Raw genomic sequence first — 27,652 nt, 5'->3', positions numbered from 1 at the left:
TCAGGATTTTACCAAAAGTCAATAGGGTCATGATAGGTCTGTATTGTGAGAAAAATCTCACATCTATTCCCTCTCCTCACTGTTGATCCTTTTTTACTCACAGTTCCAAAGACAGCACCCACCAATGTCAGTGGAAGAAGTGGAAGAAGGCATGAGCTGGTCATCGCCTGGGAGGTAAAGAAAGTCTCTGAAGATGTCAGAATTCCCCACTTCCTTAGAAATGCAGGCTTGTTGCCCTGGTATAAAGAAACACATGGGTTTCTTTTTAGATTAAGCACTTAGAGCATGTACTGCTCTCACAAGTATTGCCAAAGCAAAGGTCTCTCATTTTCATACCAGGCCCCAGGTCTAAGATATGCTTTCCTGTCATATAAGACATCACAAAACAAAGTTTGCATGATTAAAACACATCCTATTCCAAATTACTTCATGGATCTGTTTGACTTCATTTGTCATTTAATTATTTGACCAGTAGATAGTTCCTAGTAAGTCAAGGTGACTAACAGTCCTGGGGAGAAGGAATGAATCACCCCTGTGGGGCACAATGTCCAGGTTGTCCCTCCTAGTCCATGCTAGAAATGGTGTCCTCATTTTACAAATTATGAAACAGATAATTTTTAAGAAACTCCCTAATAAACAGAATTGGGACCCTTCTTATAAGCATTTGTATTCTTTTTTCTACCTTGTCATACAGCTTCCAAAGTATTATTTTTCTAAAAAAAAAAAAAAAGAAAAGAAAAAGAAAAAGAATGAAAGGGGACTTACTTATTTTTTACTAAGCCAATTTCCTTTTTGATAAATAACCTTATTGTTGGGACTGAGAAAATAGCTCAGTGGCAGAGCACTTGCAGAGCATGTGCAAAGCCCCGGATTAGATCCCTAGCACCACACACACAAATAGCAAATATATCTATGTAGTTCACAGACCTAAGCCTTAGAATATACAGACACTGAAATGTTTGTTGGACAAATGGAACAAATACCTGACAATTTCTAAGAGCAAATATAAAATGTAAAGTAAAATATATTTTCCCAAGAAACCTTCCATAGGCACATCATCTGTCCTGTTTTTTCTATCCATTCCCCTTTTCTCAATAAAACCTCATGTCTTGCTTTTTATTTCTGCAGAGGTATTAACTTCTCAACATCTGACCTTCACTGAGATGATCTCTCTCTAAATAGACTTGCCCTTCCACATGAACTTTGATTATAATAGGCTCGTCTCTCTTCTTTCATTTGATACCTAGTTTTTCTTCAAATCAAAATTTTAAAGAAAACCTACTTTACAAATGTTTACTGTCTGTCTACTATGTATCAAGCACTGTGCTCATCAGTGGTTAAACTTTTCCGTTAACTAGTCAATTACAATTATGGCTTTCTGTGATATTCAATTGAAGCCCACTTGACAAATGTAAACCTAAGGCCCATAGCACAAGAAGTTTCTTGAAAAAAAAATGCCATAGTCCAGTATTTGTGCATATTCATAAAGCACAGATGCTATTGAAAAGAACACTGAAAGGTTGTTCTTAATTTAATATCTCTTCAATTAACTGTGCAAAGTAGTCTGCAGAATAGCACCAGTGACAAGATATTCCCAAATATCAGACCGTATGTCAGTTTTCCCCAACATGCTAAATTCTAGTGTGGAATTCAAGGGCCTTTCTTTTATATACATGACTGATGAGACCAAATTTGTTTCACTTCAAGAGTTTTCAATACTCTTGTGAGTTTTCTTACATACCAACAGATATAATTTAATTTTCCTTCTTTTACCTTTAAATTCTTTTAAGTTTTCAAAACCAGCCAAAGTCATTTGTTATGTTGGCTTCCAATGTAGTATAGATTTGATATTTACCTTTGCCCTAGTTATCCATAAAATAACAATAAAAAATTAAAGATTTGGAGGAAGTGGTTTTTTACAAATTGTTTTGCTGATAATTGTGTTTTCCTTCTTTAGCCAGTATCTGAAGAGTTTCAGAATGGGGAAGGCTTTGGTTATATTGTGGCTTTTAGACCCAATGGAACACGTGGCTGGAAGGAAAAAATGGTGACATCCTCTGAAGCATCCAAATTTATTTATCGAGATGAAAGCGTCCCTCCCCTTACACCCTTTGAAGTAAAGGTTGGCGTTTATAACAATAAAGGAGATGGACCTTTCAGTCAAATCGTGGTTATCTGTTCAGCTGAAGGAGGTCAGTTGCCTTATCCCTATTATCTTATTTAGCATTTTAATATTTTTTTGTTTCTTTATGAAAGGCTTCATTATTCAAGAGTAAGCCAAAATAAAGAAAATAAAGTTCACTTATAATCCTACTACACTTAAGATAAATTTTGAGAAGAGTTTGGAAAATGTAATTTTAAAAATCTGATTTTAATTTTAAAATAATCTAATTTTAAAAAATTGTTTATGCTGCTTTGGTTTTTGTTTTGTTTTGTTACTCCCTGATAATTTATGGCAAACAAGTATCCATGATAATAACAGTGTTAGTAATTTCTGTAGTGTATTCAATTCTCTGGGTGCATATTAACAAACCCCTTTCGTTTGAATTTTAGATAACTTTAATAATACATATGTGAAATAAATCTAAATAAAGTCTCCATTTACATGGCCAGTAAATGTTTCTATCTATCCCATGCACAAACCATTGTACTGATAAGGTAGTATCAGGACTTTCTATCACAAACTTTTCATAGAAACATTAAACCCTAATGACAATCTTGTGTACTAGGCATTGAGTAGAAAGAGAAATTAAAGTTCAGAAAAATTATGAAATTTGCTAAAAGTAACAAGTTTGTAATTGAGCATTCAATCCCTATCTCTAAGCATTAAATCCTTGATCTTTCTAGAGTGTGCTGCGATAGTACGCATGACCTCACTTAAGATACAGTTAACTAGCCATTTTGGAGATGAATAAACTGTAAACCTGTGACTTACTCATGATTACAGTCAATAGGTCATAGAGCTAAAGTACAAACCCTGCTTTCAACATCAAAATCCTGGATTCTTTTGAGTTTAAGTACAAATGTGCTATTTTCTGAGAAAGCATGATAGATCTAACTCCTGAAAGCTAGCTTTACCTCTTAGTCCTTCTTCTATTCATGTGCAGAATTTCAACTGACCCCGAAAGTTTAAAATAAAATTGTCTTATATTCCCTAAATTTATGAAAGAAAATGTTCCACTGAAGGCAGCACTCATTTGACCTTCCAAATAAGCAAGGGTAACACAAACTGACCCTTGTACTTCCTTCATGCCCACATGTGCAACTTGAACAGCTCAAATGAATTAATATTTTCAGTGCTGTGAGCTTCATAAAAAGAAATTGGGTTATGTGAATATGGAAGAACAAAGGTAGTGTTTGATTTATGTAAGTGCAGTTTTTCTGTAAAAGCTGCCTTATTTTTTGATAATGTAGAGCCAAATAGTGAAGCAAAAACTCTATTCTAGCAGAAGAATGGTCAGGAAGATAAAGAATCAAGTAATGAAAAGGAGTCATGGGTATTCCAATGAGAAACCCATGAACTAAGCATCTCAGATTTTTGATGTTTCTCAATACAGCCACTGTGCCGTATTACTTATACTACCTAATTTAAGACTTAAAACCAAACAAGAGGCCAGGAGCTCAAGCTCAATCTACCTTTTAGAAAACTAGGTGTCTGTGAACCTAACTAACATGCCCAAGTTCACACCAGTAAGTGACACAGCTGAGATTTTCACTAGACCTATATGATTCCAAAGCACATGTTTTAACTACTACCCTATACTGTCTCACCAGGAATGTATGTAATTATGATATTTTCTATTATTTATTACTCCAAATATCTATCTTCAAGTACATGTTTTATTCAGGAAGTGCATATTCTTGTTGCTTTAAAATTGCTTCAACCTAATTATCAAGCACACAGTCCCAAAGGTCACATGAGGTGAGTTGCAGAAGTTTGTGAACATGCTTTGTATGTTAATGCCAGTGCTGCCTTTAAGAAATCGAGTTTGTAAGTTTCTTGACAACCTTTGCTTTGAAATTAAATTATAGCAGCCACCATTTTTTTTTTTAATACTGTGTTCCCTTAAACTTGAAATGGCTTGCCTTTGGAGATTTCTCTTTTAAGCTAGAAAGGAAATATGCATATTTTCCTTCAAAGACACTGAGGTTGTTGCTGTAACATATTTCATAGTAACACTTCATTTATTTTGTAGACTAAAATATGAAAGATACCAGGCAAATTAAGTATGTATAGAGTCTGCCTTTGTTCTGATGACAAAATTCAAAATATATTTGGCATTTGCTTACTAATTAGATTTAAAAATTTGGAACTCTGTGTGTAAATATGAGTAAAGTGCTACCATCACTAAATTTCAACCAAACATGCAGGATAGGGGACAGAAGAGCTTTTTGCCTAGAGGTAGCAGGACCCAAGTTCAACTCTGGTTATTTACTAAATGATCTTGGACAGTTAATTCACCTCTCTGAGCCCTGTCTTTCTACACTTTAATAATGAACTTTTGAAATAAAAATGTCTCTGTCAATCCTCACAAATCTAAAATTAAAATTTCATCAATTTATCCTATGTTCTAAGGTGTTCTTTTAAACAACTATCCCAAACAGGGAGTAATAATAGTTTACTTTGTCTATATAATAAAAAGGGCAAATTAGTCCCTTGGAAAATTGCTTTACTTGAAAAGAAGAGGCCATTTTAAAAATTAAACAATTTTTAATTAAACCTGTAATAAACTCAAAACTATAAATTGTGGGTGTACTCCTGCCAGTGCAGTTTCATCTCCTCTATGCCTGTGGATATTTACAGGTTCAATGTGTCTTTAATCATTATCCTCTTACCCCCAGCCCACCAGATCTGAGATTGTACTTCTTAAGACCAATTCTGCTGCTTTACTGTTCCCTTTAACTCAGTGAACTGTCTTTCACTTTCAAATCTTTCCATACTGGAGAGGCAGTAAAGAACAAACGGAATGAGACTGCTTTTCTATTTCTATTCATGGGCTTAGTTCTTCTCTTGACCAAGAATACTGGCTACATGCCTAGGACACTATGAAAAAGTCACATTTTCACAGCTGACACTGACCTAGGTTGGAGGGGGGTGATATGTGTTAAATATATTACACATCCTACTACACATTTTAGATATGTTTTTCTAAGCTTTTTTTCATATTTTTGGTTTTTTTTTTTTAAATCAGTCCATTTATGTTGTTTTATGTTCTTCACTCTCTAACAATTTATGACAAACATGTTTTCATGATAATTAAAGTATTAATAATCTCTACAGTGTATTCTATTCTCTGGATGGATATTTAACCAAAATTCAGCCATGAGAATTGGTGTTATCTGAGGCACAGAAAGACTAACAAGGCTCACCTTAGAGTATTACTTCTACCTCTCCCACTGGAACATCAATGATGGATGGCATTCACATCCCAGAATGCCCTTCTATGAATGCTTGTGTTCATTCACCCTTCATCTTTTTTATTTTCCTCTCTCAAGAAAGGATATTGGAATGCAAATGAGAATTATATTATTATAAAGGAAAAACCTTAGTTGACCTGTTATTAAAAGGAATCATCATTTGTAAATATTGATATTTGGTAAATCACTTGAGATGTGACCTTGACTTGCATTTCTGACATTGACTATTGCCCTAGAGTACTATCAGCAAAAGAAGCATTTGCAACTTCTCTAACACCCTTGAACCTTTGAAACCTTTCAATATTTTCACAATAGATGTAAACCTTAAAGGCTCTGTTAGTGCCAAGTAGCATCTGGCATAAGCCTGACAGATTTTTGCCTACTAGGATTTCCACACACCCTGTATCTAACACTGAACTACACACTTTAAACCAGTCAAGAATTATGTACATTCCTAATCCTTATTCAACTACAGATCTACAGGGTAGGATAAAATACTACCAATATCACAATTTTGAAGCAGTTCCATCTTTTTAAAAGAATAGCAAATTTCCAAAATAAGTAATTTTAAAATGTTCAATAAAACCAATAAAGGGATTTTTCTTCAAGATGAAGGTCAAATCAGCATTTTTTTCTAGAAATATTTAATCTAACATATAACTTTAGATAGAATCAGAACATTGATTTATACCTAATAGAAAAACAGAATTTCAATATACACTAATTATGTTTTAGAAGATTTATTTATTTGTGACATGCTTTAGACTTTTCTGGACTACCCCCTCCCTTTGGATTTTGCTTTGTATGTAAAGAGTGCTTCTTTTATTTTTATTAAAACCCCAAAGCCTCTATTCATTTGAAGAAGTTGATATGCAATTATCCTCTTGCAAACAGAGCTACCACAGCTCAAATTAAAACCCAACATTCATAAGGCGTTATTCTCCAAATCAGTTCTTAGCTGGAACTGAGCTCAGTGGGATTTATGTGAACTTGGAAATTAATAAATTGGCATATTAGTTATAAAATACAAGGAATAATTTCCTTCTTTGCCAGATGATCTATTTGGATTAGTGCCTATAAAAGTTCAACTACAGCTGTCCTTACTGAATTTTTAAATAATGAAACCATAACCCTTCTCCCAAGGAGTTTATTAAACTCTCCTTTGATTAATGCTGTTGCTTGCCCCTCCTGGGAAGTCAGATGTATAATCAATATTACAAGCACATCCCCCCACATTACTTGGAGGACTCCAGCTGCTAGGTCACTTAATACAAACGTATCATCTAAATTCATGAACATGGTAATGCTGTTTCAAATTTTTAATCTTAACTGATACCAAAATCTATCAATCAGACTTCTACTTCATATCCCCAGATTGGAGTAAAATCATGGCCTACTTAATATAATAAGTAGAAGGAAAAAAGAGATCCTTTTAAGTCTTAAGTCTACTAGACATAACACTAGTATAATCTCAGAAATAAGTTCCTGAGCTCTCATCAAATTACCAGAGTATAATAGACAGGAGTGAGAGCTGCAGAAAACACCCTATGATTTAAAGGTCAGGAGAGTTTTAGGAATGCACAAGTATGATGTGGTCCCTGCAACAGGAGTAACAGGAGTTCATTGTAAGCTTGTGGAGGGTTAAACAGATGATGGTGGGGGTCTAGGTGGCTTCTGAAAAGACTCATGAGTAGAGCTCTCAAGTAGGAAGCCCAACACCAAACTCTTGGGAGAAGTTAGAAGTATAGAGGCAAAGGGGAAGAGAGAAAGCAAAAAAAAAAAAAATACGAAAAGAAAAAGAAAAAAACCAGCATAAGGCATGTGCAACAGGGACACACACAGCTGATGGCATGGTGGTGGGAGCTGACATCCTCCACCATTTAGCTCTGAATGACCTTGGATCGCTTAGTGTCACCACCCCTCAATTTCTTCACCTAAGTAATAGTGATTGTAATAACAAAATTTTTAGGATGATTAATTAATATAGTTACCAGAACAGAACGAAGAACATAGCAAACCCTCAAAGAAAAATGGCAATTGTTACATTGAGTTCTTCCCTTTATCTATTTTGTTTGTTCTTAATGATATCCCACCCATGCCTCTGTCTGTTTATTGGAGGGAATTTGGCAGCAAAAGAACAAAATAATGAACAAACGAATGTTTTCTATAAGATCTCTTCTGTATCTGAAAGCTGACTCTAAAAAATTGAGAATGCTTCCTTGGCACCTAATTTAAAAAGAGAAGAGCTCTAGCTGGGACCCTTTCAGAACCAGAGAAGAGTTTGGGGGAAAGGGGGAAATCAACCTTGACCTCTTTTTGCATTTGCAAACTAGGGGCAGATATTAAAAACAAGTCCATTACTCAAGTCCTGCAAGGGTCGTTTAAGAAACAAGCAAGTGAAGTATTTCCTTTTTGTGAGAGGACAGGGAGAAGTAAGGGCTCTGGCAAATACACACTGATGGTTAGAGTGGACTGCCAATCCTCACCTTCCCACACAAGAATTCAGGCTTGATTTCTACTTTTGTTTCCCCAAGGAAATTCAGACCTTAGAACTTAAACATGCGCTTAAATTAATTTAGTTGAACACATTGTGTGTACTAACAAAATGACGGAAGACCCACTGGCCATCCATTTGATGTCAGTGTTTTTCTAAACTCTTTCTAGTCGTGGCCTTCCATCACTTGGCTAAAGAAGGATCCCTAAAGAACAGTGAGTTTCAATCTAAACTTTCTCTGATCCAGTCAGTTATCCTTATCTGCAGACAAACTTCTTGCTCACTTGGCTATAGACAGTACACACTAAAACTTCCGGAATAAATCTCCATGCTGAAATTTCCAAGTTAGGTCAGCATGGGTGTACATCTGAAACTATTTAGATCCTGAAGGTGAAACAAATTAAAGTAGATCGGGTATGATTCATTCACCCTCATTCAATTAGATGTAGCTGTAATGCACAGCCCCAAGAACTCAACTGTAAAATGTCAGGATGGTTCTGACCCCAATTTTAAATCCTCAGAGCTTTTAAATAGTTAAGGTGCTTATTTAGGAAGTAGTTTTGTGAATATTTTTTATTCTTTTTTTATCTGATCTTTTTAGATATACATGAGAGTAGAGTGTATTTTGACGTGTTAATACATACATGGAGTATAACATTTAAATTTTTCTATTTGGGGAGTGTTTAAATGCATATAGTACTCTTGCAAGCTCAATTTCTTTCTTTAGAGAAAAGGAAGGATAGAAAGGCTGCTGCCCAACCACATGCTTTGTGCTTCCAAAATTATGTATCCCCCTGCAATCTTCTTTGACAAAGATGTAATTGCTTCAATAATATAAAAGCTAAAAGAAGGCTTTTGGCACACAAATCTCTGTAATGCAATGAATTCATTCTAAAGAGAAGCAAATCTATTACTGAATAGCAAGTGATATCCAAAGCATGGCTCTCTTAGAAATATATCAGTCCTAAATCCTAGAGATCAAGTTGTACACAACTCAAAATATCAGCATGTCCTTTAATTTACAGGCAAAATCAAGAATTTTAACTCCTGTGAAATAACAATGGAGAAAAAAGAAGTCTATTACAAATCTGCAAACCATAATTCTAGAATGAAATAGAACTAGAAGCTTTTCCCAGAATTCACCTTTTTTTGGTAAAAATTGGGTAGATACACAATTAATAGGAAGTTGGAAAATAGGATGAGGGAAACCACGGAACAAAGGAAAATAATAGAAGATATTCAGAGGGTGACAGAATGAGAAATTATTATTTATACTATGACCAGAATTAATGTTGACTTCTGTACATAGACTAAATTTACCAAAGCACTTTGAGTTTACACAATTGTAACAGATGATTTTAATGAGGGTTTTACCTAAGAAAAATCGTTGCTTGCTACAAATCTATACCTTTGAAAAAGTCTTTTATGGGCTTCTTTGACAGCAACAGGTAAGTGCTTTTGACAGATCTTTTTCAATTAATAACATACAAAATCATTTCAGGCAGATGTATGACTACTTTCTATTATAAAAGGAAAGATTTCAGAATATGGCCACAATTCTTTTGAAGTCTGTCATAAGGCCTTTAAAAATCTTATTTAGAATTCTATCTTTGCTATGTGGTTTCCTGAATCTGAAAAAAAATAAATAAATTTCAGCAGATTAGTCTGAACTCTTTTATGGGGTTAGTATCAAAGTCTACAATTTCTGTGGGGTAGGGTTTTTTAAAATAGGCTTTCTACAGAACTGTTTGACCTAATATATGGCCTTTATTCTGCTATTTCATTTAACATGTGTTGGTGACAGTATTTATGATTCAGCCATGTCAATGCCAGAAATATTTTGTTGCTCACATAGCATGCAACCTCAAATAAAATGCACCTCTTGATGGATGTCAGTCAGACATTGTGTATTCGAGAAAAATAGTGTGAAAGGTCACTGAACATAGAGACAAATGAAAAAGTGGTTTTGAACAATAGCACCAAGACCTTCAGGGACTTTCCGACTCAGCCCACACCTGTCTTAAAAGTCAGTGCATGCCTTTTAAATATCATGATGCTTAACACATTCCTTACACATAAGAATGGAAATGCAGTTTTGTGTTTGGAACATCAAAAAGTATCTAATGAAATTTAGACTATTTTCTCCTTTGTGGGTTAAATACAATAATATTTATGTGACATTTTATGGTTGAATATTTAAAATGGCAACTTAGAACTAAATGTTTTATAGATATTATTTCTGTTAAAATGAATCTTAAAATTCTGTAAGATACAATTCTAATCACTCCCATATTACAGATGGGGTAATGAGGGGTTAGGAGGAGGTAAAGCAATTTACCCAAAGCTAAATAAATAAATATAATGAATAAAAAAGGATTTCATGAACTGAAACATAAAAACACAAAACTTATGCATGTTAATGGGGTACCACATGATGTTTTTCAATATATGCATATATTGTGTAATCATGAATAACTGTATAATTTTTAAAGGCAAAAATTCACTACCACTACAAAAAGAGCCAAGTCCAACTGCATAGCCCATTCCTTCATCATTATGCTAGACTATCAGACAATTTAAATCAGACCATTTAACTTCTCTAGAAATGTCCTAGCTAATCCAAGGATAAAGATTTGTCATTTGTCATTGGTAAGTTATTGATGAGATTTGACCCATATAAAGAAATCCAAAACCACCTTTTTATCTTGAGTTTTTCATAGCTATTATAGCATATCATTTCAAAACAAGATAGAAAGAAGTGAACCCCTGATACATTTAGGTATAGTGTTTTGATAGATATAACTTGTTACAGTCCTGGCTTCTTATTTCCATTTTCCTTCATGCAGAACCCAGTGCTGCTCCCACGGATGTCAAGGCTACAAGTGTGTCTGTGTCAGAGATTCTTGTTGCATGGAAACATATTAAAGAGAGTCTAGGAAGACCACAGGGATTTGAGGTATGAACAGAAATACTGAAAATAAGCCTTGTTGTTTCTGCTGGCACTACATCCTCCTAAAAAGATGGTTTGGTGACACTTTGACAGAATTATATTCCTTTGAAATTTTGCTCTATGTTTTTTTTTTTAGAAAAAAGTAAAAACACTGTTTTACTGACAAGTACTATGTTGCTCATTAGCTGGCTTGTTTTTCAGTACAGTACTTTCCACAGCACTATGCAAAGATTTTTTTAAAGATTAATATAGGTGGAATCAGGCACTACAGGTAGATATTTGCTAGTATCCAGTTTACTGGTTATTAAAAATGTTTTGTGCCTTTGTTTCTAATAATGTAACGTATAACAATGAATTTTCCTTTCATACTTTTTAGGCAGGTCTTACCGTTAATATTGATACTCAAATTTTTCTTGGAACATAGACACCTGTATCTATTTATTCAAAGGGGGGTTATTTTGGTTGTTCAATGAATTTTGCTGTTTTTAAACACAGTAATGCTCACATTGTATAAAAAGTCCATAATACAAGTGTGTATGCACACAATATATCAATTCTTATATTAGAACCTAGAAGTTGCAGCAAGAACCATTTTTAAAATAAAGTCCAGTATCATGGACTTATTTTTACAATATTACTTCAATTTATTATTTGAATTTCAACTCATTATTTGATTATATCACAGATAATTCAGTGCTATATTATGACTGCATATTTATTCTATTAATAGCTCTGTTTTTCCCTATGCATGTTGCAGGAACCATGTCAATTCATCACCATATCCAAGCAACTAGTAACACTTGGCCTATGACATGCCCCAATAAGTTTCTATTGAACGAAATGAATGAATATGCTTCACTATCAGCCCCTTTCTACATGATTATAGGAAACATTGTGAACCAAATGAAGAGAACCATTCTCTGACCCCCTTTACTAGCTAATGCAGCATCCCCCAGCTGCTAACGTGTTGACTGCTAATGGTTCTCAATTTCCCCTACTCTGAGGGGGCCCACTTTGCCCAGAAAGTTACCTCCCCCACACTCAGGCAGCCCAAGGTCAGCGATGGACTGATACCACTCTCATGCCTCAAAGAAAACAATATGATGGTGTGGTTTATGACACAGAGCCTTTGCTGTGAGATCCAGATTGGTACACCTCAAAGTAGTGATCCATCACATAGCCACTTACCCTCAATTTCTTTTTTACCTACCATAATAGCATAACTTTCATATATCCACCATGACTCGCTGTACTGACATCTCTCTATAACTTCTTAATTTTTATATAAGATCGAAATTTGTGCACAATTTTTTCTCCCTCGATATAAATCATTAATTTAATAATTCACCAAATATTTATAAGGGCTGCTAAGTACTAAACATTGCGCTAAATGCTATGAATAAAATAAAGTCCCTGCCCTTGTGAAACTTATATTACAGTAGGGGAGTGAATTTTTAAAAAGCTAAGAAATAAATATGAGATATAATTTCAGTTGAGGATAAATACTGTATAAAAATAAAATAGCAGAAAGGTAAAGGTAGAGATTATGATAGTTAATAGATGTTTCAGAAGTCACCCTTTCTGAGGTTGGGACATTTGAATAGAGCCAGGACTGAGTAAAAGGTAAGAGAACAGAGATCAATAGGGAGGTAGCAATAGGGTGCTGAATAATCACTAGGACAAGGACCAGATTGCATGCAGTCTCATGAACCAGGAGAAGAGTTTAGGTTTTATCCTAAGTAGAGAGAAATCCACTAAAGCATTTTAAATAGGGAGGCCTTATCAAGGTCTAACATGTTTTTAAAGCCCCTCTTGGTCTAGAAGGTAGAGAACAGATTAGAGGGGGAAGAACAAACTCTAGGGGAGATCTAAAATCCAGTCTTCCCTAGAGAGTGGCGGCAAGGAGATTGCCACCACCTAGACGACAGTGAGATGGCTTCCACCTATAGTGGTAGTAGCAGAGTTGCTGAAAAGCAGACCTGTAGGTTATACTTCAAATGGAGGTATAAAACTTGATAATTAATTAGATGTGGGGTTGAAAGAAGAGTCAAAGACAATGCCAGAGCTTTCCAATCCAAAATGGTTGAATAGCATTGTCATATATGGAGATAAGGAACTCAGAAAAGTGAGTCTTGCAGTTTAAAAAAAAAAAAAAGAAATCAAGTATTGTTTGGGATGGGTTAAATTTTATAAGCCTTCTTTATTTCTAAAAGGAGTTGTCAAGGAGGTTTTATATGAAGACAAATATTTGGGGTTGAGTAATGTGAGGACTCACCAGTATATAAATAGCTTCTGTTCATTTACTGGCTGAGATAGCTGAGCAGTGATAGAGAAGATGTCTGAGAAATGAGCCCAGCGATGTCTCATCACTTAGAGCTCAAGAAAGGAAAATGGTGTGGCCAAAGAAACGAAGAGGGAGACCTGGAAAAAATTCAGCATCCAAGAAAAGAATTTCACTGTGCAGAGAATGTTCCAAGAGGTCAAATGCTGCTAAGAAAAATGAAGCCTCAGCCAGTTTCAGTAGCACACACCTGAGTCCCGACTACTCAGGCAGCTGAGGCAGGAAAATCACATGAGCCCAGGAGTTGAAGGCCAGCCTAGACAGCAGAGAAACCCAGTCTCAAAAAAAGTAAAAAATAAAAATTAGCAGAAAAATGAGGCCTGAGAGTTCCAGATGGATGTGGCAGAGGCTTTCATAAACTTGATGAGAGAGGTTTTGAAATGTTGGTGATCAAGGCTTGCCTGGAGGTTAAGATCAAGAGTGACACCTCAGTGTCAGAGCACAATGTTTGCGTTAAATCTGTTTCATTCAAAATGACAACTTATCACAAGCAAAAGTGGAATATCCTTAAAAATCAAAAGCTGATAGGAATGAATCAAATTCTGGAATAATCACAATGACTATATTTTTAAATTGAAATGACCTGACACAAATTCTGACAACTGATTTTTACACACAAAAACAGGGCAGAATCCATGGGCACAGTAACATCTATGCTACTTTATAATGCACTATAAATTGTAGTTTTAAAAAAAATTTGGCGTTTGTTATCAGAGGGAGGAAATAAAAAACTTATTAATTGGAAAATTAAATATATGCTTCTTGTAATCAGAAAATAGTTAAAACCATATAAACTTCAATGGTCAAACATGAAATTACTGTTATTTTAAGTAGCATATGCTCAGCAAAGACTATTTTTAATGTATACTGTCTCATAACTGAATGGTTGCATGTAGATTTAAAACTAAATGTGATATAAATAAAGCTTATCAACATCTCCCATCCCCTCCTTTCTGCACCCTTTTATACCTTTAAATGCAACCTCTGCCCACACAGGTATTTACTGCTCTGATATTCTACCTATTATCTCCTATTAAAAATGTCATTTAATAAAAGAGGTCCCTAATTATTACTAAGACATATTAATTCCTTATAGTTTAATAATTTATCTTACTTCTATCTCCTTCCTGTATTCTAAGCCTACCACAATCCTAGTTATATGTGCTAATGGTAAGAGTCTGAGCATGGTAACAGATCTTTAAAACAAGAGCATTTGTCAACAAAACCCAGAAGATTGGTTTCAATTTTTATGTACTTGTATCAGTTCTATGAGTCACTTTTATAGCCATAATTCTAACTTTCCTTGAATTGTCTGAAAGAGCAAATTATTGGAATGGCACTATGTACTGTTTAGAAAATAGAAGAGACAGTGTTTTGGGGTTCCCCTCTTATTTTTCTTGAATTGGAATGTGGCTAAGATAGATGAGGTTCTAGGGAATGTTACATCCTAATGGAGGAAGAAATTTAAAAAAAATAAAGAAGCAAATAAACTCAAATAACTATGCAGAAATTTAAAGGTAGAACAAATCTAGTTCCTTTGAGGCACAAAAAAAGAAGCAGAGGGACTAGACCTTAGTGAGCAATGCTGTAAGTGGAAGTAGAAGTAATCAGAGACTCAGGCAGAGACAGGATTATGTAGGGATATACAAATTATGGAAAGATTATTCTATTCCAAATGCAGTAGAGAGTAGAGAGAGCAACTTAGATGGGAGGGACAATGTCTGATTCATACTTAAAAATAACACTGTCTGCTCTTACTTGAAGAATGAAAGGGAAAGAGAAAAGGATCAGGAAGTCAATATTATGAGGTTATTGCAATACTGTAAGCAAGAAATGACGGTGATTTAGGCTGGGGTCTCGCAATGAAATGGGAGAGAACTGGATGTATTTTAGAAGCAGAGCTGGCAGGATTTGTTGGCTAGAGAGAAGAAAAATGGTTATTTCTGCATTGCTGGATTGGTCAAGTGAGTAAATTGTGCTATTTACCAAGAATTGAGAGAAATTGAACAAAGGGACAGACTTGAAGATGGGAAATCAAGAGTTCTGTTTTGGCCAGATTAAATGTGAGACACCTATCAGCAACCTAAGGATGTCAAGTAGACAGTAGGATATCTGAGTCTGAAGTCTAATTGAGAGATCAGGGCTAAAGACAGAGGTGTTATTTAAAGCCATGCTATTAAATAAAAGCACCTAAAGACAAATTTTCAAGAGAGGAGGAAGACAGTAAGGAGGGCTATGCACTCAGCATTTGGAAGTTTAGCGAAAGAGGAGGAATCAGTAAGGAGAGCTCAGTCTGGTAGATGGAAAACCATGTATGAATAAAAAATAAAAAGTCAAAGAGCTGACCAAAGAAAAGAAAATATTCCACTATGCTTAAAGCTGCTAAGAGATCAAGTGAGATAAAGGCAGAAAAGTGCAAATTTGGTTTAGAAGTTTTGAATATTCCTAAGTAATATTCCATAATCAAACAAATAATCCATAGCCCTTATGTTGTAAATTTAGCTATATAAGATGTTGACATTTAATAGCCTTAATGATGTCACTAACGATGATTAGTGGAAATAGTCTGAGGAGACCTCAATTCAGAGCTCTCTGCCATCCCATCATTACTTGCTGTGAAATTATCTAGGTCTCTTCTCAAGATATAGGTATTTTGATATTCATAAGAATTTCAACTCTCCAATCCTGCTGTCAAAAATGGTTAAAGAAAACTGCACATCTTAATATGTTTTTGCTCCAAAGATTATAAAGTGAGTCTAACCAACCACTGCAGAAAACTACTTTAGACTCAGATTTAAAAAATAGTTGAAAAGATACTTTTATATGGGAAATTTCCCTTTATGTACCCAGCATAACAGGAGAGGTAAATGAGAAATAAGAAATCATTTTTAGAAGTTTTATGCACAGATGTATTTCCTTCTAGAATGTTTCCTGTCCAGAAATTCATCTGCACTCTGATATCGACTATCTCTGGAGTACATAGTGTGGTATTAACCAGTGATAGTACCTCAGTGTATTTTATTTGACACACTTGAGGCTTTGTGACTTGATTCTGAAAACTTTGAATTTTTTTCCCACAAATTGGGGAAAGCTACTTAGCAAGGATCAGAGATAAAATTTATGTCATAAGTGCAATAAGTCCTGAAACTCTCATATCCTCTCCTGATCTCCCCCACCCAAGTCCCCATTATTGTCTTCTCCCTCCCCAGTTCTAACTCTGGCTATAGATGCTCCAGAATTTGGTTGCAACCTAACTGATTATGAACCTGGGTTGTTAGTCAGATTTTGCTTTCATATAATCCTGATCAGGCTTTATATATGTTTCATTGAAGTTCATTATTTTATTTATTTACTCAACCAATATTTATTGGGTTCCCACTACATTTTGGCGCAGTGTTCAGGCTAAAACAAATAAAACAACTTCCTTTCCTTATAAAGTCCACAGTCTAGCAAGGGAGAGTCTATTCCTATTTTCTTTGGTGTATATTTTTGTTTTAATCTTATACTGAAGTCTTGATGCTAACTCCAGGTATCCCCTTTTACTGATGGTTTCGGCTTATCATTCTTTTCCCTGATGTAGTCCAGGAGGCCAGCAAAAAGGACTTCATTGAAAGGTTCCCCTGATACCATCTGTCAATATTCTACCTCCATAAGGCATTTTTGCCCACACAAGGAAGCTCCCACTATAACTTGATTTAAGAAATAATAGACAAAGCATTTTAACTTAAATTAATTTTCATTTGCAACAAACTCAAAACTTTCAAATACATCAACCAATTAATTCAAATCAAATAGTCACTGGCTTGTGTTATTAAATTGACTAATTGCTCAAATACAGTGGTCACAGCAATTAAGATGGTAATAACAGTTACGCAAAAAGGTAAAGAATGGTGACCCCTCCGCCAGATAACATCTTTAATAGTAAGGAACTTTAGAACATTTTAGTGGTATCATCCCTTCCCACTTCTGCATGAATGGAACCATGGGTATTTCTCAATGTCACCATTAGGCTGGGTGAGAACTCCACTAGGAAGGGAGGGAAATAAAAAGCTGTTTTTCAACAAGCTTTTAAGACTTAATTTCTACCAGGATAGTACTACCTCAGAAATAAAAAATTAATTTTTTTTAAATCCCATATGTAGACATCAGCCCATCTAACCGTATTTTACAAATATTTGATCACTTTTGTCAGCATTCTCTTAGAACAACCCATTTGAGAATTTCAGATACTTAAAAGTGGCTTGAGATTTTGTGATTGCAGAGACTGATGTAGAAAACATTAGCATTGAGATATGTGAAATTTCTAGCTTATGATACACAGCATGATTGACAGTTGGAACTGGGCTGTATTTATGGAACAACTTTAATTCATGAATAACCATGACTATCCCATCTGGATTGCCTTCTCTGTCAGTGTTCCTGCAAGTAAATTATTAGGTTCTGTCTTGAATTTATGAACCCACCAGTACTAAAGTGTCCTGTGAATGGTAATCCCTGAATTCTAGAGCAGAGTTCTTCAAGCTTTTCAGAGCATACCAGGATTTTTATGAGCATACAAATTCAGAGCAGATGCCATTTTGGCAAGAGAGTAAAAGATAATGCCAAATCTCATCATCTTTTATCCGATTTTCCCAGATCAGAAAGAAGAAAGAAATTGTGATAATGGAATATTAGATGATTCCTATTTTCATCTCTTCATTCATCAAGCATTCATTTAGTATAAAGTACTATGCTGGAAATAATAAAATTTATAGGATCTGGTCCTTGACCTCAAAAAGTTCAGTCTAATATTGAGGGAGATTTATAGAAAATTAATGTAAACAAAAAATAAAAACATTGGAACAGTACTATCCTCGTGTCCATAATTGCCCCAGGTTTCTTTAGCATCTGGATCTTCAAGAAATATTCTTGAGAATGAGCTCATGCCTGTGACCTATATGGGTTTAAAATTTCTGTTTTTGCATTAGCATATACTTCTGCCCCTAACATGCCCTCAATTTTCCTATGTAATCAGTAAAAATAGTTTTATTTGATAAATTTTTAAAAAAGGAAAACTTCAGTGGATATATTTTAAAATACTGTGTTGTATATTATACCTGTGGAACAGAGTCCCACATGATTGCCTGGTTTATGATGTCTGTATTTATTCGGCCTTCTGTGTTAGAAATACAAAAAGACAGATAATAATTCTCTAATAGCTGAAATCATTTTAACAGTAAGTGACAACGTGTTTTTGCTTTTGTTTTGTAGCACAGGGATAAGTATCCAGTGTAATATTTTTAATTCTGAACTTCTAATGTTTATTATTGAGAGAAAAGGAAAGACAAACCAATTTATTCCATTTTAGAACTGTCACTAAAAGCTACCATCCTCACCTTAGCAACTCCTTTTCTTGGACTATGTGTAAGACTTACATGTGTTCATTTTAAATCTTCTGGAGGATATGCAGCTTCGAAGTCCTTGTAGACATGTCACTAAACATGTCTACTTATTGATCATGTTGAAAAGGCACAAATTGTATTTTGTTTCATAAAACAAGTGGTGGTGGAGATGTCCTTAAGGGGAGAAGGGACAAGATTGTTATTCTTTACTTTAGGATCTGATGCTAATCATCAGGGCAAAAGACAAAAACAAATGGACCTCAGTGTTGACTGACCATAGAGCATGCTAGGTGGATGGTTTTTAATTTGTATAGTGAGGGAAGGAGAAAACAAACGTGTGTGGGTGAAAATGGAATTTCAGATGTAAGTTAAAGGGAAAAAGAAGCTGATATAAAGCCAGTTACCAAAAGGCTAAAACAAAGATTTTTTTTTTCTTTTCCATATGGTATGTGGGTAGCAGCTGTTTTATAGATTCACTTTGCTTTTTATTATGACTATATAAAAAAAGAATTTAAAAAACTAAACAGTAAGAAAAAATACAATGCCAATTCTCTGTGTTTTTTTTTTTCTGAAATTCTGTGGACTGATTTAAATCAAATGGCTTTATTGTCCTCAATATTAGAGTCCCTTGATTTACTTCGATAGTAAAACTAACTTATCTTTTCAAAGATCAGCAAATCAAAAAATAAATTAGAAATAATATTTCTGGTGCTAAATTTGTTCCTTCTCTGGGTTCTTTCCAAAGGCAACTCTGTAGGGTTCTCTCAGAGAGCCATTAAGTACTCAGTTAATTGTGCTTTTGTTTTACTTGCTTCTAGATGCATGTCTTCATAGAGGAAATTCTATAATTCAAAACACTAATTTTTTTTCTCTCAAAATTTTACATAAATCATTTTATTTAAAAATATTAAAATGTTTGCATGATTATATTGTTTTACCATAAAATGAGCCAAAAAGGTATGATGCATTTTTTCATATGCAGAATTATTCCTTGTTTTTTCTTTCTTCAACATAGATGTGAATTCACTTCACCACATTTTAGAAGTTATTTATTCATCCCTGATCCCAACCATCCATAAGCTATTCAAAAGTCCATCTATAGTCTTTCTCTTACATTATGCACATTTGAACTCATACAGCATCCCTACCAAAATAAATAACAAATGTAGACATCATTTAATTTTATTTTACAAATGCTTAATTTTTTTCTTGGAATACCCAACTTTAAAATCATCAAATTATAATAAATTCTTCCTCTTGAAGGCTAGTTCTATATTGTAAGCACCTGACAATTCATTTATGACATAGAAGTACTAACTCAGTAAGTGTTGACAGATACAGATCTAGACTAGCTCAATATACCAGGAAACAGAACTTTTATAAAGTGCTGGAGCACAGTAAGAAAAAAGAAACATAAAAGCAGACTTGTCAATATAAGAATAACAGTCACTAAATGATTGAGACTTTATTTTCTAAAAGGCAAGCTTTCTTTTTATAATACAGAAAAGAAAGTGCACAAATCATAAACGTACCGATGAATGAATTAATACACAGTAAATACAATTCGTGTCATGAAGCAGAACATTACTAAAACTGAAACACACTTGTGTCTCAGATAGTTATCTTTATTCTCAGTTCTCCCCTCCCCCCCAAAAATTGTTACTTCTAATAAACATTGATTGGTTTTGATAGTTTTTGAAATTACATAGTTTTTTAAAAAATTTTAAATTTGTCTATTATTGCATACAGCTGTAGTTTATACTGTCTGTTAAATTATGTTATATGAGTATCTCACAATTTATCATCCTACCATTCATGTACATTGAGGATGTTTCCAGTTTCAGTCTGTCATGAATAGCACTGACCACAAAGCAATTTCAGGAGAATTATCCATTTCAGAATATTAAGTTTCTAATGCATGATCATAATTAACTTTGTTTTTCAAGTATTCTTTGTTCTTTGTCAATATAAGTTTTGCAACTCAGATTTACCTGTTATTTTTGGTACTATCAGAGCTGTTTTGTTTTTAATTTAGATTACTTTAACTTTGTATTATGAAATATTTTAAATATGCAAAATATGCACAATAGCACAATGAATTTTTATGTACTCAGCACTCACCTTCAGCAAATATGAACTAATGAATAATCTGTTTTATGCATAATTCTACTTAATCCTCCTGTATTATTTTGAAGCAAATCTCAACCATTGTTTCACCAAACATAATTCAATTTAAACCATCTCTAAAATAAGAACTTTTAAAAATTGTCACCTGGAGAAAGCACTCACTTTTTGAAGCAGGAAATTCAAAAATCACACCTAATGTGATTCTGTCTTTAAGGATTCTAAGTCTCTGCCTATATTATTTACTAGGTGCCCCAGTGTTTCTCCCTGGGCAAGCATAATTATCACTCTGCCAAGGATTTAAACAGGGCTTAAACTCACATTTAGGGTCTTATCATTTCTGCAGTTCTCTCCCTTCTTGGATTTTGCTCTTAGTCTCCAGCTGCTCTTTTTGCACTAAGCTTCCTTTGCTACTCCAGCTGATAAGGCTGCAGACTTTCTCTACCATAACCAGAGGGCTTGGAGGAGTCCTCAAACCAAAAAGCCACAAAGTCACAGTTCTCACCTGTTGCACTCCAGTATTTCAGGGGTACACTCTGCCCCAGCTTCTCTCTGCCTGTGAACATTTGAGATTTTATAGTTCTCATCTGGGACAGAATTTGTACAAGCACTCTTCTCATCCAGATTTCTCTCATTATCTTAAATCTCTAGGATTTGTGATATTACTTTCTTTGTATCAAGAATTTGTTTGCCAGGCATGGTGGTGCACACCTAGGCTAGTTTTTTTATTGTAAGCACCTGACAATTCATTTATGACATAGAAGTACTAACTCAGTAAGTGTTGACAGATACAGATCTACACTAGCTCAATATACCAGAAAACAGAACTTTTATAAAGTGCTAGAGCACAGTAAGAAAAAGGAAACGTAAAAACATAGAGTTGTCAATATAAGAATAACAATTTCTAAATGATTGAGACTTTATTCTAAAAGGCAAGCTCAAGGGGCTGAGGCAGGAGGATTGAAAGTTCAAAGCTAGCCTCAGCAAAAGCAAGGCACTAAGCAACTCAGTGAACCCCTGTCTTTATTTATTTTTTTTAATTGGTTGTTCAAAACATTACAAAGCTCATGACATATCATCTTTCATACATTTGATTCAAGTGAGTTATGAACTCCAATTTTTACCCCAAATACAAATTGCAGAATCACATCAGTTACACATTCACGATTTTTACATAATGCCATATTAGTGACTATTGTATTCTGCTGCCTTTCCTATCCCCTACTATCCCCACTCCCCTCCCCTCCCATCTTCCCTCTCTACCTCATCTGCTGTTGTTCAATTCTCTCCCTTCCCCCCCTTTCCCCTCACAACCTCTTATATGTAATTTTGTGTTACATTGAGGGTCTCCTAATGACAAAATCATAGAATTTGCAGGGAAATGGATGGCATTAGAACAGATTATGCTAAGCGAAGCTAGCCAATCCTTAAAAAATAAATGCCAAATGTCTTCTTTGATATAAAGAGAGCAACTAAGAACAGAACAGGGAGGAAGAGTATGAGGAAAAGATTAACATTAAATAGAGACGAGTGGGGGGAGAGAAATGGAAATGGTAGGAGAACCCCTGTCTTTAAATAAAAATACAAAATAGGGCTTGGGATGTGGCTCAGTGGTCGAGTGGCCCCGAGTTTAATCGCCAGTACCCTCCCCGGCAAAATCAAAAAGTGCATTTAGCCTTCGTTCTCCTTTCTCCTCTGCTCTTCCCCCGTCCCCTGCCTCCTTTAATCAAAAGACATTTACAAAATTTTGAGTCTCTGCAAATAATTAACTTTGGTTTTATTCATTTTCTTTATGTTTGCTTTTCCAATTCATTAAGTGGTGCTCCTATCATTATACCCTGCTTTCTACTTTATTTGGGTTTAAAAGGTACTGTTCTTTTTCAAACATTATATGATGAACGTATCACTGATTTTGAGTTTTTATTCTTTTCTGATATAATGAAGAACATACATCTCCAAAACTCTCCATTCCGAGCATCTTGTAGGGAATATAACATAATACAATTAAACACAATTTTTTCAGATCAAAATTTTATACTTGAGTGTTCACTTTCAGATCAAAACCTTTATTCTTTCATTTAATTAAGATGCATTGAGATTACTGGGTTTATAGGTCAGCTCACAAAACACTCAAGTACATTAGTTGTAATAAAATTCTCCCAGAATTCTCTCTATTCAAAGTGCTTGTGTGTGTGTGTGTGTGTGTGTGTGTGTATGAGTGTGTGTTCCTGGCAATTAAGCCCAGGTCTCATGCATTCTAGTAAGCAATTGCCACTGAGCTACATTCCCAAAGTGTTTTTCGAATATTTCAGCAAAGAAGGTGAAGAGGAGATGGAAACTAACATTTGTAAACAACCTATACTAAACTACATGTATTAAGAACAAATTCATATTTATACCCATATTTATACAAAGTTTATATTTACACCCAGTCTTCTTTAGTACTTTTTTGTCTTTTTAGGTAACATCAGGAAAAAAATGCAAATTTATTCAGTAAGTAATATCTATTATTGTGTTTCTTCTGCATTTTAAACTTCTTCACCTTATATGCTCTAATCACTATTGAACTGCTGCATAAATATTCAAAAGTTTAAACATTGTTTATTTATCTTGTTTGATTCATTAAATTGTGTCCTTTTGATAACATTATTTCTGAGAACAAAATGACTAATATGCAAGCAATCTAATAACATTGACTGCTGACATATCTCAGGGTATTGATTATGAATAGCCAATTTAATAACTATACCTAGTGTTAGATTAGGAATCTGGAGATGGGCTAAATTGAGGCAGGTTGGAACTTTACCAACCAAAACAAATTCATTTTCCATGGGAAATGTGCTCCCCATGTATAGGATTTGGAAACTCTCAGTAAAAGGACATGCTGATCGTGTTGCATAAGGAAAGAGAAATGTAAAAGGTAATTTAAGAATTCATAGGAAGACGGTTATAGTATTTTAAAATGCATCTGAAGCTGAGAAATCAGTAGAGAAAGTACACTAGCAGTGATATGTCTGCCTTCTAACCCTCAGTTTGGAAGCACAGAAAATCAGCTTTCCTTGATTCCCCTTAAAGTACCCATGAAACCCTGAGGATAGAGACAATCCTCACTGCAATCACAGTGAGTGGTATGAAACAAAATTATTACAGTGTTTTCTGGTTTTTCTTTCCTTTCATCTTTGTGCAATGACCCAGCCTCAAAATCCCATTTTCTGGGTGCAAGCAAGCAATGAAATAGCCTCTGGCCTCCTCCTCCTTCATCTTTTCTTCAATGAAACAAACTACACCCAGGCTCATGAAGCTCTGTCTCTCAGCTCAGGCCTGGGTTGATTTGTTTGTGTGTGTTTTCTGGAGAATATCAGTGGAGTTTTACCATAACAACCAATAATCTGGCATCTACTGCACAGCATGGACCAGTACAGGAAAATACAGTGTAGAAATGCAAGTCTCCCCATTCAAATAAACCTTTGATTCCCTTTTAGAACACATATCCACTTAAAATTCATTTGGGTAAAATCTAAGGGTTATTAGAAGAAAAGACTTTGAAGCAAAGAAACAAATGGTAAGACTAAGTATTAATTCCTTTCCCTTTAAAGGTTTTTTTTCTAAATCAAAGAAAAATTTTAAACATACAGTTCTAGATCTCCATGAGATAAACAAGAATAGTTCTTCTATATTTAAAGAGCAGTTCAGAATATGAAGAAAATGTAATAAAATCAAAACCAAAGTCACTAAAATAAAATATTCATTGGAAGCTGCAAGATGCAAACTTCTTACTGCTAAATATTTAAACCAGTGCTTCAGAGTACAAACGTGAGAAATTATCCCAAAATGCAAAGTCAATGAATAAGGAAAATATATTTTAAAAAGAAATAGAAGATGGCAGATATGAAGGACAGAAGAGTTTTCGTCTATAAACAACAGGTATCTGAAGAAGAGACAGAATATATGGAGCAAAGCACTAAAAAACAATTAAAGTGAATAAAAATCTCAAAATAATGCAACCCAAAAAGATTCCTATGTTATGAACACAGAGACATTCCACAGCATTTCAGCAAATACTAAAATCTTAAATGTCCCGCGTTTATCATCCCCATAATCCTCCAAAGTGTTAATTTCTGTAAATATTTCTTGACCCCATACACCTCTCCAGGTCCACCACTGTAACCCAACTCCAGGCTGTCCTCATTTCTAGCCTGTACTCCAGCATTGTCTCCTATATGCACTCTGGCCCCTTCCCAATCTGTTCTTCATGACATCATTATTTACTCACTAAGACAGATTGTTAAGTGCTTCTATGTATCCATCACAAAGCAAATGATTAAACAGATAAATGAGGATAATTATGTATAGTGATGATTATAAGTAATAATATTAATAAAAGATACAGACAAAGGGAGGGGTAGTTTTAGGTTGAACTGAAACCTCCAGGAAGAGAGGAGGCAGCTGAGAGAGGAGCTTTCTGGGCCACTATGAAAGGCTCCCAGGCTCTAAACCCTGGGCTTAGAGTACTTGAGCCCTCTGTTCCTGGAAGGTGGTGGACAAGTGAGATGAGATTTAAGATGAGGTGGAAGCAGGATATAGAGGCTATAATAGGCAGAACCTTGCAAGCCACGGGGAGGACTTTGGAATTTATTCTCAGTACCCTAGGAAGTCTAGCCTAATAGCGAAGGAATGACCCGATTTGTGTATTTTAAAACATACATACAAAAGTTTGATTGCTGCGTGTATCTTTTCAAAACACAAATCTGATCACATGTGCTCTCCCATTTTTATCCCTGCTTAAAAGCCTTCAGTGTGTTACACTTGCTGAAGGACATACTTGTTATTAATCCTAACATCTTCACATAGCCAAGGACAAGACCTAGCTGCACCCTTCATCTCTAGCATCAGGTGTTGCCACACTAACTCCCACCCTCTATCAGCCTAACTGGACATTTATCAGGCCTTTGTGGGCCCTGAGCTTCTCTCTCCACACTGCACACACCTTTTCTGGCCCTTCCCTCCCTGGTTGACTGCTTAGCTCCTACTCAACCGTCTCTGCACTAGCACAGACTCCCTTGGCCATCCCCGCCTCACTGGGTCTAGTCCTCCATGGCAGATCTCTGACAGTATTCAGCTTTCCACAAAGTCTATCAAAACCACACTTACACATTTGTTTGTATCATTTTTGTTCTGTGGCTAGTGTCCTAAAGGAGATTGTAAGCTCTAAGGAACATGGGGACCACATCTACTCTGACTCATCATTTGCCTGAAGGCAACTGAGGACTAAGTGTTTGGCAAGTAATGCGTATTCGAAAAATATTTTTGAACAAGCAGCTGAATTTGTAACTTCCAAAAACTCAGGCCCGGGTAAAATTTTACACTTCAATATACATTTTGATTATTTAAAAGTCTGTAAACTCTAATTTAAAAAAAAAAAAAAAATATATATATATATATATAGTTACTTTCACAGGTGTAAAAATCAAAATGATTCTACAGTATTTAATAGCAGAAAATAGAGTGGTGTCTATTAAATTTAAGGAGAGTGGCATTGAATGAGCAGTGCTCACTAGGTACATTTAAAGATAAAATTGGGAGTTCATAACCAACTTGAATCTAATGTATGAAATATGATATGTCAAGAGCTTTATAATGTTTTGAACAACCAATAAAAAAAAATTTAAAAAAAATAAATAAATAAAAATAAAGATACAGAAATGAGTATAAAATATTTGGGTTTTTTGTTTGGGGAGGGGGAGTTTGAAGAAGGGGTGGGAGGTCCTGGGTATTCAATCCAGAGCCTCATGCATAGTAAGCACAAACTCTACCTTTAAGCTATACTTCCATTCCCTAAGAGTTGTATTTTTTTAAACTTAGCAACTAACAAAAATTGGTTAAGATGATGTATCAACATTACCTGTTGTAATAAATTTACCCCTCTACTGAAGAATGTTGATAATGGGGGATGCTGTGCATGTAGGCAGAAATGAACAGTCTCTGTATCTACCTTTCTATTTTCTGTGAACCTAAAACTACTAAAAAGTATGACATGACTATCTTAGAATTATCACACCAGAAAGTGAAACATATTCTCTGCACAGTTAAAATAATTATTATCCTGAAAAAAATCAACTTTGGAAAAAAAAATATCCACTGAAAAGAGCCATCATGTAGATTTAAGTTCAAATCTATACTCTTAAAGGTATTGGATGACAAAAATCCATACTAATTGTCCAACACTAATAAAATTATATACCAATTTTAAATAAAAATAATTTGGAAGTAACAAAAATCAGAAAATCAGATTTAAAAACAAGGGATAAAAAAGAAAACATACTTACATTTACAAATCAGAGATATTAAAATATCAGAAAAAAAGAACAGCTCAGTAGTTGAGTAAAACCAGGAAAGCTGTTTTAAAAAATGATTCATAAAACAAAAGGTAAGTACCGATTTACCTGTTTTACAAACAAGGATATAGAGATTCACTGCTGAAGTAAATATCCAATTATTATTACAAATACCAAAAGTAAGATTTGAATATGGACCTTCTGGCTTAAAATCCATGATCTGCCTAGAGCTTACAACAGAATGATGAATTTCTTACATTTATTCATTTTTGTTGGAAATGAGAGTTTGTACAAACTATTTGAGTCTTTGCTGTGGACCAACATTGCTATGATGTCTTAATATTTCCATCTCATCTAAAAAAAGATCTTATAAATATAGATCTTTTCAAAGATTATAAACTTATTTTTCAGGTAAATTATTATTTACTTTCATTGTGATTTTCAACAATTCTCCTTAGTCAAAGAACCCCTCTACCTAAAAATAATATCTCACTGTTTCTATTTTTTATGGATTTCCAGGGAGGTTATAAGACCTAATTGTCACCTTGAATAAAATTAATAACTCCATAGTCAATGTGTTCCTATTATGTCTGTCATCTTAGTCTCACC

General features: G+C 34.6%; 1 protein-coding gene across 1 annotated transcript in view; it reads left to right on the top strand.

Annotated features, from left to right (window-relative positions):
* The window catches only part of Cntn5 (contactin 5), a 1,225,793-nt gene that overhangs the window by 1,175,088 nt on the left and 23,053 nt on the right, over nt 1–27,652 (top strand). The window contains exons 19-21 of the mRNA XM_015489961.2: nt 104–174; nt 1,958–2,192; nt 10,759–10,868. Of these exons, the coding sequence (XP_015345447.2) occupies nt 104–174; nt 1,958–2,192; nt 10,759–10,868 (416 nt within the window). The remainder of the gene's footprint in view (nt 1–103; nt 175–1,957; nt 2,193–10,758; nt 10,869–27,652) is intronic.

This window comes from Marmota marmota, unplaced genomic scaffold (assembly GCF_001458135.2).
Source record: "Marmota marmota marmota unplaced genomic scaffold, marMar, whole genome shotgun sequence".
Classification (NCBI taxonomy): domain Eukaryota; kingdom Metazoa; phylum Chordata; class Mammalia; order Rodentia; family Sciuridae; genus Marmota; species Marmota marmota.
Note: the sequence above shows the minus strand (reverse complement) of the source record. Positions and strands in the feature narration are given on the sequence as shown.